The sequence below is a fragment of the Corvus kubaryi genome, unplaced genomic scaffold (genome assembly GCF_017639235.1).
Source record: "Corvus kubaryi isolate FWS band 111438036 unplaced genomic scaffold, C.kubaryi_AGA036_p1.0 37253, whole genome shotgun sequence".
Lineage (NCBI taxonomy): Eukaryota > Metazoa > Chordata > Aves > Passeriformes > Corvidae > Corvus > Corvus kubaryi.
This window is the reverse complement of record NW_024581075.1, coordinates 36,149-47,090: the sequence shown is the minus strand read 5'-3', so window position 1 is coordinate 47,090 and position 10,942 is coordinate 36,149. Positions and strand designations below refer to the sequence as shown.

At 68.7% G+C, this 10,942-nt stretch overlaps 1 protein-coding gene across 1 annotated transcript; it reads left to right on the top strand.

Moving 5' to 3' along the window:
• The first annotated feature begins 6 nt into the window (after nucleotides 1–6).
• On the top strand, nucleotides 7–10,171 carry RAPGEF3 (Rap guanine nucleotide exchange factor 3). The gene is made up of 27 exons (XM_042023627.1): nucleotides 7–91; nucleotides 3,426–3,479; nucleotides 3,698–3,804; nucleotides 3,884–4,005; nucleotides 4,080–4,254; nucleotides 4,436–4,520; nucleotides 4,775–4,835; nucleotides 4,935–5,011; nucleotides 5,095–5,241; nucleotides 5,327–5,436; nucleotides 5,622–5,710; nucleotides 6,223–6,301; nucleotides 6,492–6,642; nucleotides 6,725–6,807; nucleotides 7,087–7,126; nucleotides 7,245–7,326; nucleotides 7,396–7,542; nucleotides 7,633–7,730; nucleotides 7,864–7,989; nucleotides 8,065–8,246; nucleotides 8,324–8,414; nucleotides 8,524–8,574; nucleotides 8,883–8,970; nucleotides 9,070–9,134; nucleotides 9,292–9,346; nucleotides 9,431–9,502; nucleotides 9,769–10,171. The coding sequence occupies exons 1-27, from the start codon at nucleotides 8–10 to the stop codon at nucleotides 9,885–9,887; spliced, it is 2,640 nt and encodes an 879-aa protein (XP_041879561.1). The 5' UTR covers nucleotide 7; the 3' UTR covers nucleotides 9,888–10,171.
• Nucleotides 10,172–10,942: the final 771 nt, after the last annotated feature.

Sequence of the window (10,942 nt, the reverse complement as noted above, 5' to 3'; positions counted from 1 at the left end):
CAGGAGGATGCACTTGTTCCGGAGCTCCAGCTACGAGGTGCGGCTGGAGGGGGCCGGGGGGAGCCTGCCCCGCATCCAGGGAATCCGCTGGGTGAGTGGGGCCGTGGGGCGCGCGTCCCGAATCCAGGGAATCCGCTGGGGGATTGGGGCCGGGGGTCTCCCCAGCACCGGGAACCCAGGATGAGAGGAGGGGAGGGAGTCCAGGAGCGCAGGGAGCCAGGCGAGGATGGAAGGAGCCAGGTGAGGGCACAGGGAGTGAAGCCAGGCGTGCAGGGAGCCAGGTGAAGGAGCGGGGAGTGAAGCCAGGCGTGCAGGTGAGGGCACGAGGAGCCAGGTGAGGGTACAGGGAGTGAAGCCAGGCGTGCAGGGAGCCAGGTGAGGCTGCAGGGAGCCAGGTGAGGGCACGAGGAGCCAGGTGAGGCTGCAGGTGAGCTGTGCAGGCTGCACGCTTCCCCAGCCGCCTGCCCCGGGCCCGTCTCCGGGCGGAGCGGAGCGGAACGCGCGGCCAGGCGTGAAGCGAGCCCGGTGCCAGGTGCCCGGCAGCGCATCCCGGCCCGGCCGCCAGCGGGAAGGACATTCCCAACGCTCCCCCGCCCGTTCCCGCAGCGGGGATTTGTTCCTTGGCATCGCGTCCTCCCCGCCTGGCCCCGGGAGCTGGGGGGCTCCTGGGGGTCCCGGGCCCTGCTCTCGGCCCCTCGTTGTCCCCTCTGGCGGGGAGGTGACCCTGGAGCCCTGGCAGAGCTTCCGGGGCTTTGCGTCCTTCCCCTTGCCTCACTGCTTGACCTGGGAGACTTTTCAAGGGGAAAAGTGGGATTATTTTAGGGGAACAACCCCCCTTTGGGCATTTCCACGCAGCACGGCAGCTCCCTCCCAGATGGGAGTTTTCCTCTCCTTCCCCTTCCTTCCCGATTTTTTTCCCTCCGGAACTTTTAGGAACGGACTTTGGGGAGGGCTTTTGAGGGGCACTCAGCCTGGGAAGCCGGGCCAGCAGCGGGCCTGGAGCGTTCCTGGGATAAATCCCACCAGACCTGGCAGCGGTGGCACCTGCGGCGCGGCAGGAGCGTCCCCTCCCCGGGGGACACCCAGGGATCGAGGGGAGCGGAGCCGATCTGAGCAGGGAAAGGGGGATTTTTGTCCCAGCACAGCCATTCCTGGGGCAGGTGAGCGGCCGGGAAGCGCCTGGCTGTGCCTTGGAGCACCACTATTGTCCCTTGTCCCCGTCACTGGAAGCTCCTGGAAACTCCTCCCAGCGTCCTGGCTCCGTCTCATCCCTCCTGGGACCTGATCCCAGCGCCAGCAAATCCCTCCCGGCTCCAAAGGACATCGGTGTCCCCAAGCGGCTCCGTCCTCCGTCCTTCCCAGGGGACGAGTGCCACCGTGCCAGCGACAAGTGCCACCTTGCCAGCCCCCACCGCGTCCCTGGCGAGGACAGCGGGGCCGGAGCGGGTCCCGGAGCCCCGTCCCGGGGGATGCCAAGCCGTGTCCCGGGAGATGCCGAGCCCCGGCCGCCGGCCGCGCCTGCGGAGGCTGCGGATGGGCGAGGACTTTCTCCGGAGCCGTAAAGCCCGAAATAGCCCCGGCTGTTTTCCTCGGGATCCCAAACAAAAGCGGCCGCGAGCGCGGAACGGCCGCTGGCGGCCTTGGCCGGGCGCCTGGCGCTGCCGGAATCCTGGAGAAAGGCAGGATCCCGGCGTGTCCCGTGGGCAGGAAGATGGAAAAGGCAACTCCTTAGGAAGCCGCTTGGAGCGACGCCGTGACAATGAGGGGGGGTTGGGGAGCGTCCTGCAGGTCCCGACCCGCGGCTGGATGCTCCAGGGAGGAGGTTTGGGGACAGCGGGAGGATTTGGGTGGTTCCAGAGCCGCCCTGGCAGTGAGGAACCCCCGGGAAAGGAGGAATCTGATCCTTGAGCGGGATTTTTGTGTTTCTTTCGGTGTCCTTGGAGCGTGGCCGGAGCTGGCCCGGGGCACAGCCTGGCTCTGTGCCCCAAGGACAGAGCTCACTGCCGGGGGACAGCAGAGGCCGTTTGGGGACCGGGGCAGCGCTCGCCTGGACGCATGGGGTGACACGCACCTGCTGCACCCATGGGGTGACACGGACCTGCTGCACCCACGAGTGACAGGGACCTGCTGCACCCATGGGGTGACACAGATCTCCCGCTTCCACGGGTGACAGGGACCTCTGGCTCCCATGGGGTGACACAGATCTCCCGCTTCCACGGGTGACAGGGACCTCTGGCTCCCATGGGGTGACACCTCCGTGTCCCCCCGGAGCAGCCGCCTCCCGGCTCCCATTCGCAAACATTTGCTCGGAGCGGTTCCTGCTCCCCGCGGCCGTCACGGGGCTCGGCAGAGTTTGCGGAGTGCCTGAGTCACCGTGTCCCTGCCTTGGGGACAGTGTGGCCAGGTCAGGAGCGGTGTCCCAGCACTGGTGACACTGTGGCTGTGCCAGGAACTGTGTCCCAGCCTTGGTGACAGCACCACAGGGTCAGGAGCAGCGTCGCAGCCTCGGTGGCACCGTGGCACAGGTGGCACAGGTGGCACAGGTCCCCCGGCACCTGCAGCGTTCCAAGAGCCGCTCGAATTCCTCCTGAGCCGTTGCAAAGTGCTGGGAGCAGGTGGAGGCTCAGCCTGGAGGATCCTGCACTAATTAACTCCTGCCATCGGCTCCCTTAATTGTGCCTTCCATCCGGACCGTCCCCCTGGGCTGGGATTGCTCCAACCTTCCCTGCCCGGAGCCCGCAGATCCTGGCAGGATCCCTGGAGACGCCGCTTTTTGAGTGCCCGTCCGGGGAGCTGCGGAGCCCCTACAGCCGGGAATACCCGGAGGGGACCCCCAAATCCCCCTGGGGGTGCCCCCGCTGTGGGTGGATGTCTCTCGGAGGGGTGGCCGTGCCCCCGTGCCGGGTGAACGCTCCCGGCGCGTTCCCGGTGCCGGGAACTGGTCTGACGGGTGAGGCCGAGGTTGTTTATCCAGGGCCGTGGCCAGGACGGAGCCCGGGTGCCTCGGTCCCCGCGGGCAGCGCCTGCACCGGAGCTCGGCCACCTTTGCCCCGGGATCCGGGCGGGGCTGGGGAGGACGGGGCTCGTCCCTCCGCGGGTTTGTTTTTACCTGGAGCATCCCCGAGGGGACAGCTGGGAGAAAAATGAGCTCGAGAGGGGGACTGGGGTCAGGATCTGGGTGCAGGAAATGGGTTCTGGATTCAGGTTCTGGGTGCTGGGTCAGGAACTGGGTGCTGGGTTCAGGAAATCGGCGCTGAGTGCAGGATCTGGGTTCTGGATTCAGGATCTGGGTGCTGGGGAGCTGCCTCCTCACCTGGTGAAGAGCTGGGGCTGCTCTGGGGGTGTCCAGCCCCTCCCCAGGCTGTGTGGGGTGAGGGGGGCACAGCAGAGCCCCCACAGCCACCAACCCCCCTTTGGTTTTCCAGACCCCACTCCTGGACTCGGAATCCAGCCTGGACTATGGACACAGCATCACCCAGGTGGGGGGGCCGGGGAAGCCCCTGGGGACGTGAATTTGGGGAGGCTGGGGGGGTGGGGGTCCGGAGCACCCCCACATCCGGGGCCATCGGCTCTGGGGTGGTCAGTCCTTGGGCTTGACCATTCCCGAGGTGGGCGATGGCGATCCCAGGGCACTGGGGGGACCGGTGACAGCACAGCCCCCCACCCACCGCCTCCCTTGTCCCCCTCCCACCCTCAGGCATCCACGGAGAAGATCTGGAGGGCCGGGAAGCTCCTCTTCGCCCACCTCAGCAGCTCCCGGCCCGGCCTCATCCGCGACCACAAACACCACCTGCGTCACCACCGGTGGGACGGGGGCTCAGGGGGCTCACAGGGGGCTCTGGGGGTGCTGTCCCGGGGGGTTCTCATGCCCTGTCCCCCCCAGGCAGTGCTGCTCGGGGAAGGACTTGGTGGATTGGCTGCTGAGCGCCGGCGTCGCCGTCCAGACGCGCAGCCAGGCCGTGGGCATCGGGCAGGTGCTGGTGGACGGAGGGGTCCTGACGCACGGTGAGGGCTCCGGGGGGCTCCGGGGGGCTCGGGCGGGGTGCAGAGCGGAGCTGACGGCCGCTGTGCCCCCGCAGTGAGGCAGGAGTGGCACTTCCAGGACAAGGACACGCAGTTTTACCGCTTTGCCGAGCTGGAGCTGAGCCCCGAGCCCGGCGCGGGGCCGCGGGACCCCGAGGAGCTGCTGGAGGCTTTGGGGTTCCTGGCGCAGCTGGGCCCCGACGCGCTGCTCTCCATGGCCCTGCGCAAGCCGTGAGTGCCCCGGGGGGGCTCCTTTGGACCTTTTGGACCCTGCTTGGGGGCGTCTGGAGCACCCAAGGGGCTGCTGACCCGAGAACATCACCCGGGGATGGAAGGGGGCTGGAGAGGGGGGGCTGTGCCCTGGGGGGGGGGGAGGGGGGCACAGGGAGCCGCTGACCCCCACCCCCCCCAGGCCTGCCCAGCGCACGCAGGACGAGCTGGAGCTGATCTTCGAGGAGCTGCTGCACATCAAAGCTGTGGCTCATCTCTCCAACTCGGTGAGTGAGGCCGTGTCCCCAAATCTTGCGGGGTGGGGGTGTCCCCTGGGCTGCTGCTGGGCCCCAGATCCTCCTGAATCCCATCAACTGCTGTCCAGGCATCCTCCCCTGGTCCCCAAATCCTCCTGCACCCCTTCCCTTCCCATCTGAGCATCCTCTCCCCATCCTCTCTGTGCCCCCGCCCCCCCCATTCCCCGATCCCCTGTGTCCCCTCCTGGCCCAGCTGGGGGTGACAGGGCTGTCCCCTGGCGCAGGTGAAGCGGGAGCTGGCGGCCGTGCTGATGTTCGAGGGGCACCAGCGCGCGGGCACTGTCCGTGAGTCACCGGGGGCACTCGGGGTCCCCAGCCTGGGGACACCAGAGCCGTTCCCAAAACTGCGGCTTTACCCCCCCTCTTTCCCGGGCTCCGTCACAGTGTTCAGCCAAGGTGACAAAGGCACCTCCTGGTACATCATCTGGAAGGGCTCGGTCAACGTGGTCACCCACGGCAAGGTGGGTTTGCCGCCGCGCGGGGTGGGGGGACACCTCGGGGACACCTCAGTGTCACCACCCCTGACCCCCTGTGCTGTCCGCAGGGCTTGGTGGCCACCCTGCACGAGGGGGACGACTTCGGGCAGCTGGCGCTGGTGAACGATGCCCCGCGGGCGGCCACCATCCTCCTGCGCGAGGACAATTGTCACTTCCTGCGCGTGGACAAGCAGGACTTCAACCGCATCCTCAAGGTGGGGCTGGAGAGGGGGGCAGAGATGGGATTGGGGGGGAATTTTTGGGGATCCCGGCCGGGCTGACGGCTGGGTTGTCCCCTAGGATGTGGAGGCCAACACGGTGCGGCTGAAGGAGCACGGGAAGGTGGTGCTGGTGCTGCAGAAGGACCTGCAGGGTGGCAGCGGCCAGGCGGCCTCGGCGCGGAGCAGCAGGTGACACCCCCGTCCCTGTCCCCTGAACAGCCCCCGCGGCTCCTCTGCCCTCTCCAGCCTCCCTCGGGGCAGTTTTTGGGAGGAACAAAGGGACGAGGAGCAGGGACACCAGCCCGTGCTGTCACCGGTGCGTGGCGTGGTGGCCCTGCCCGTGGTGCCACATCTGCCCCTCCTGTCCCCACCAGGTACCTGGTGATGGCCGGGACGCCCGAGAAGATCCTGGAGCACCTGCTGGAGTTCATGAGGCTCGATGCCACCCTCTACGACCCCGTGGGTAGGTGGGGGTGTCCCCCTGCGAGAGCCACCCGGAGATGGGGCTGGGGACAGGCGGGGGGAGCGGGGCTCCTCATTCCCGGTGTCCAACCCCAAATCCTGCTCCTCCCACCCTGGCATCGCTAAAAATCCCTAAAGCTGGGGCCGGGAGAGGGCGGCAACTCCGGGGCGGGGAGCGGCGCCTCTCCCGCGCCTCTCGGTCTCCCTCTGCCTTCGGAGAGGAGAACCCCGGGCGCGCCGGGAGCCAGGAGATGTCCCCAGCGGGTCACAGATCCGAGCCTGTCACCGGCGCTGCCTTGGAGACGGCTCCTGCCATTCCCCGGGATCCGCCTTCCCACCCGAACGATCCAGCCCCTCCCGCGGGGTTTGGGAACAAAATCCGCCCGGCCGCGAGTGGGGTCCCGTGGTGGGGACACCCCAAGTCAGCCCCAGGCACACGGGGGATCCTTCGCTGCCGTCACCGTGTCCCCACCGCGCTGGGGACAGGAGTGACGCTGCCCCGCTCCCTCGCAGACACGCTGCTGGGGGATTTCCTGCTCACCTACACCGTGTTCATGCCGACCTCGCAGCTCTGCCGGGCCCTGCTGCACCAGTATCCTTCTGCTGCGGGAACTGGGGGGGACTGGGCTCCATCCCACGCTGGGGACACGCTCAGCCCGGTCCCTGTCACCTCAGGGGGATCCCCTTTTAGGGCTCTTGGGCACATCCGCATCTCCCGGGGTGACATCCCTGGGGATCGCTGTCCCTCTCCACGTTTTACTGGTGCCCTTGACTGGTCCCAGTTTCCGCGCGGAGCCGCTGGAGGGCTCGGAGCAGGACAAGGCCACCTATTCCCTGCGGAAGCGGCGGAAAATCCTGCGGCTTGTGAGCCAGTGGGTGCTGCTCTACGGGCGGCTGCTGCAGGGCGACCGCAGCACCACGGCGCTGCTGCAGGTACGGGCAGGGCGACACGGGAACACCGCGGGGACCGGCGGGGACCGCCCCGCGCTCACCCCCGGGCCCCCTGTCCCTCCAGAACCTGGCGGACCTGGCGAGCCGGGACCCCCGGCTGGGCGGGCTGGGCCAGGAGCAGGGCCAGGAGCGGCGGCGGCCCCGAGCGTGAGTCCCCCAGTGTCCCCCAGTGTCCCCCGGGGTCACCCGGTGTCCCCCGATGCCACCGCGGGTGCCCGTGTCCCTTCCCCGAGGGGCTGCGCTTCCCTGGGGAGGAGCTTTTGGGGCGTCTCTGGGGCCACCTTATCCCCGGTCGGGGGGTTCCCGGCCGTGGGGAGGGTGTCACACACAGCCGGGTGGGGCTCGGAGCTGGCCGGAATCCCGGGGGTGGCCGGTCCCGGTTCTGTCCCCAGTGGGAACGGCGGCTCCATCCTCCCTCTCCCGCAGGCTGGAGAACGGTGACGGCAGCGTGTCCCCCCAGCCTAAGGTAGGGACCCCCTGAGGGGGGACAGGGCAGGATCTGGGTCCCCCCTGCCCTTTGGGAACACCCCGCGGGAGGGGTGGTGGCTGGGGCCGCATCCTCCCCTCTGACCTGCCTTTCCCAGGCTCGGAGCTCGGGAATGTGGCCCGGGAGCCCCGAGGAGGCGATCCTGGACAGCACGTGCACCCTGAGAGCCCAGGACAAAGGTACTGCCCCTGCGGGGGGGACCGTGGCCCCCGGCGTGGGGACACTGAGGCCCCTTTTGTCCCCGCCAGTGCCCTACGAGATCTTCAGGGCCGACCACTCGTGCCTGGTGTCGGTGCTGCCCGTGAACGCCTCGGTGCGGGACGTCCTGCGGGCCCTGGCACCGCGGCTGGGCCAGGACCGGGAGCACGTCCTGGTCAAGGTGAACTCGGCCGGAGGTGAGGGGGCTCCCCCGGGGTGGCCTTGTCCCCATGCCCAGCCGGGATCTGTCCCCTCCTCCATCCCGGCCCCCCGTTCCCTCCCCGCAGACAGAGCGGTGCTGCCGCCGGACGCCGTGGGGGTGTTCACAGCGCTGGGGCTCAACGAGAGGCTCTTTGTGGTCAGCAGGGACGAGCTGGGCAGCCTGGTGAGTGCGGGGTGGGGGTGCGGGGTGGGCAGCACCAGAGGGGTTGGGGGTTGTGGTGCCTCGCTTTGGGGTGTCCGTCCCTCCCGGGGTCTGCTGAGGGCAGGAGGGGTCAGGGGTCCTTTGCCGTGCACAGACCCCCCACCCCGAGCAGCTGGGCCCCCACGCCGGCTCCTCGGACACCCTGGACCTGATCAGCTCGAAGGACCTGGCCAGCCACCTCACCGACTACGACTGGAACCTCTTCAAGAGCATCCACCAGGTCTGGGACTGTGGCGGGAGCAGCCGGGGAAGGACGGGGAGGGTCGGGACACCCCTCACCTGCCGGCGTTCCCAGGTGGAAATGATTCACTACATCGTGGGGCCGCACAAGTTCCACGAGGTCACCACGGCCAACCTGGCGCGGGTGATGCGGCGCTTCAACGAGCTGCAGTTCTGGGTGGCCACCGAGCTGTGCCTGTGCCCCGAGCTCGGGCGGCGCACGCAGCTCCTCCGCAAGTTCATCAAACTGGCGGCACAGTGAGTCCCTGTCCCGGTCCCTGCCACTGTCCCCGTCCCCGTCCCCATCCCTGACCCGTCCCCGTCCCCGCCTGCAGCCTCAAGGAGCAGAAGAACCTGAATTCCTTCTTCGCGGTGATGTTTGGTGTGAGCAACACGGCCGTGACTCGCCTGGCCAAGACCTGGGAGGTGACTGCGGGGGGGTGGGGGGACAGCGGGAGGTGCCAGGGGTGGGACAGCCGGGGGTCTCTGGGGTGGGACAGGCGAGTGCCAGCCCCGTGATGCTGTCCCTGCGCAGAGATTGCCCCACAAGATCCGGAAGCTGCACTCGGCCCTGGAGCGGATGCTGGTGAGCGGAGCCCCTCCCGCCCCGTGTCCCCCTCCCCGCTCCATGTCCCCCTCCCCGCCCCGTGTCCCCCCTTCCCGCCCCTTGTCCCTCTCCCCGCCCCGTGTCCCCCCTTCCTGCCCCGTGTCCCCCTCTCCACCCCGTGTCCCCCTTCCTGCCCCGTGTCCCCCTTCCCATCCCGTGTCCCCCTTCCCATCCCGTGTCCCCCTTCCTGGCCAGATTTGCCCCTGGAGCAATGGGGAGGGGATGCCACTGTCCCTCCTGTCCCCCCCGTCTCCCCCCTGTCCCTGCCCGCCCTGCTCCGTCCCCAGGACCCGTCGTGGAACCACCGCGTCTATCGCCTGGCCGTGGCCAAGATGAGCCCCCCCATCATCCCCTTCGTGCCCCTCCTGCTCAAAGGTGGGTGTCCGGCGTTGGGCTGGGCTGGTGGGGACCCTCTGGGCCTGTCCAGTGCTCCCAGGGACCAGGGAGCCTGCTCTGACCCCTAAACCCCCCCAGACATGACCTTCATCCACGAGGGCAATCGCACCCTGGCTGAGAACCTCATCAACTTCGAGAAGATGGTGAGTGGGGGGGGTGGCTCCCCGGGGACCCCTCCCCTGGGGCAGCCCCCCAGCAGCCGGGGGGTCCCAGTGTGGCCACAGCCATGGCAGGGACAGAGTTTTTGGGGATCCAAATGGGGCCAGGTGGCAGCAGGTGACCCCTGTGCCTCGCCCACAGCACATGATGGCCAAGACCGTGGGAGTCCTGCAGCGCTGCCGGGGCCACGCGCACGGTGAGTGTTCCCGGGAGCCGGGGAGGGGGCCGGGAGCGTCCCCTGGGGACAGGGCTGAGCCCCCTTCTCTCTGTCCCCACCCAGCTCCGCTGTCCCCGCTGCGGAACCGCTCCCCGCACCGGCCCGAGGACACCAAGGCCGTCAGGATCTCCACGTGTATGTCTGGAGTTCATCAGTCTGATCCCTACCCCGGCCCTGGGCAACCCCCAACCCTGTGCGGGGGTCCCTGAGCTGCGGGAGAGGGGATGGAGATGGAGGGATCAGTGGAGGGGGATCCGTGAACCAGGCCAGGGGTGGTGTGGAGGTTTGGAGGTGACGGAGGGCAGCGCAGGGGGATCCGTGGGGTGATCCTGCAGGGATGGAGAAGGTCACCAGGCTGTGCCGTGGGGATGGAGGGGACTTGACCTCGTCTCTCCCCGCAGGCTCGGAGCAGTCCCTGAGCGTGCGGAACCCCGTCTCCACCTGGGCCTACCTGCAGCACCTGAGGGCCATCGACAGCCAGAAGGAGCTGCTGCGGCTCTCCCGGGACCTGGAGCCCTGAGGGTCACGGGGCCGGAGCAGGGATGGGGGCCCAGAGTGGGGATGGGGGCCCAGAGTGAGGATGGGGGCCCGGAGCGGTGATTTGGGGCTGGAGTGGGTATGGGGGCCCGGAGTGGTGATGGGGGCCCGGCTGCCGGCGGCGGGGCAGCCCCTGGCTCTGCTCCCGGTGGCCCCGGGCTGTGCTGGAGCTGGCCCCGAGCTCGGCTGTGCAGCGGGTCCGGCCGTGTGGGGCAGCCGGGGCCCCGGAGAGCTCCGGGCAGAGCAATAGAGGTATTTTTGTACGCATGGCTGTGCTCCCTGTTCTTCTCTGAGCCCGGGGTCACCCCCTGCACCCACCTGGGAGGAAAAGGGGCTGTGGTGCCCCCGATGTGACCCAGGGTACAGCCCCAGAGCCGCCCCAGTGGAGGTGACGCACCAGGAGGGGACAGCTCAGGAAATGACTGAGGGGTGAGGGAGAAGCCAAACCCGGCCCTTATTACACCAAACGCCGCTCCCGTGCCAGCTGACACCGCCTGGGGCACAGCAGGGACCGCTCCCTGCTCCAGGAGGGATCCTGGGCATCACCCCAGCTCCTCAGGAGCTGTTTGGGGTCAGTTCTCAGCTGCCCAGGCGGGAGGCACAGGGGATGATCCTCTCCTCAGGGTGGACGCCCTGTCCTGGTCCTGCAGCTGCTCCCGAAGCATTGAGGCCGTGTCCGGGAGAGCCCGGGGCTGGTTCTGGGAGCCTCCAGATGCTGACCCTGCCTGGAATTGCACCAGGCCAAGCCAGAGGGACCTGGACCACCAGGACCAGCCGGTATTGGCCATCCCCGGGCCGGTGAGGGTGGGGAGAAGTATCTGGAGCAAATCCTGTGGGCTTTGGGCAAGGTTTGGGATGCAGCTTCCCGGGAAAACACGCCAGGGAGTGAGGAGGGGGAGGCAGAGGCCTGGGGGTGCCCGTGGGAGACCCTCAGCGCTGCTGGTGCTCCGTTATTTCCCTGGAATGAGAAAAAGGGCGATGCCTGTGGGCAGCCCTGCTCCCAATGGGTGAGTTGGGATCAGCCCGTGCCGGAGACCA

What these genes read in the sequence shown, in the direction of transcription:
- RAPGEF3 (XM_042023627.1), top strand. Translation starts at nt 8, where the DNA reads ATGCACTTGTTCCGGAGCTCCAGCTACGAGGTGCGGCTGGAGGGGGCC. An exon ending in GCATCCAGGGAATCCGCTGG is followed by an intron (nt 92 to 3,425) that starts GTGAGTGGGGCC and finishes TTGGTTTTCCAG; the next exon opens with ACCCCACTCCTGGACTCGGA. An exon ending in ATGGACACAGCATCACCCAG is followed by an intron (nt 3,480 to 3,697) that starts GTGGGGGGGCCG and finishes TCCCACCCTCAG; the next exon opens with GCATCCACGGAGAAGATCTG.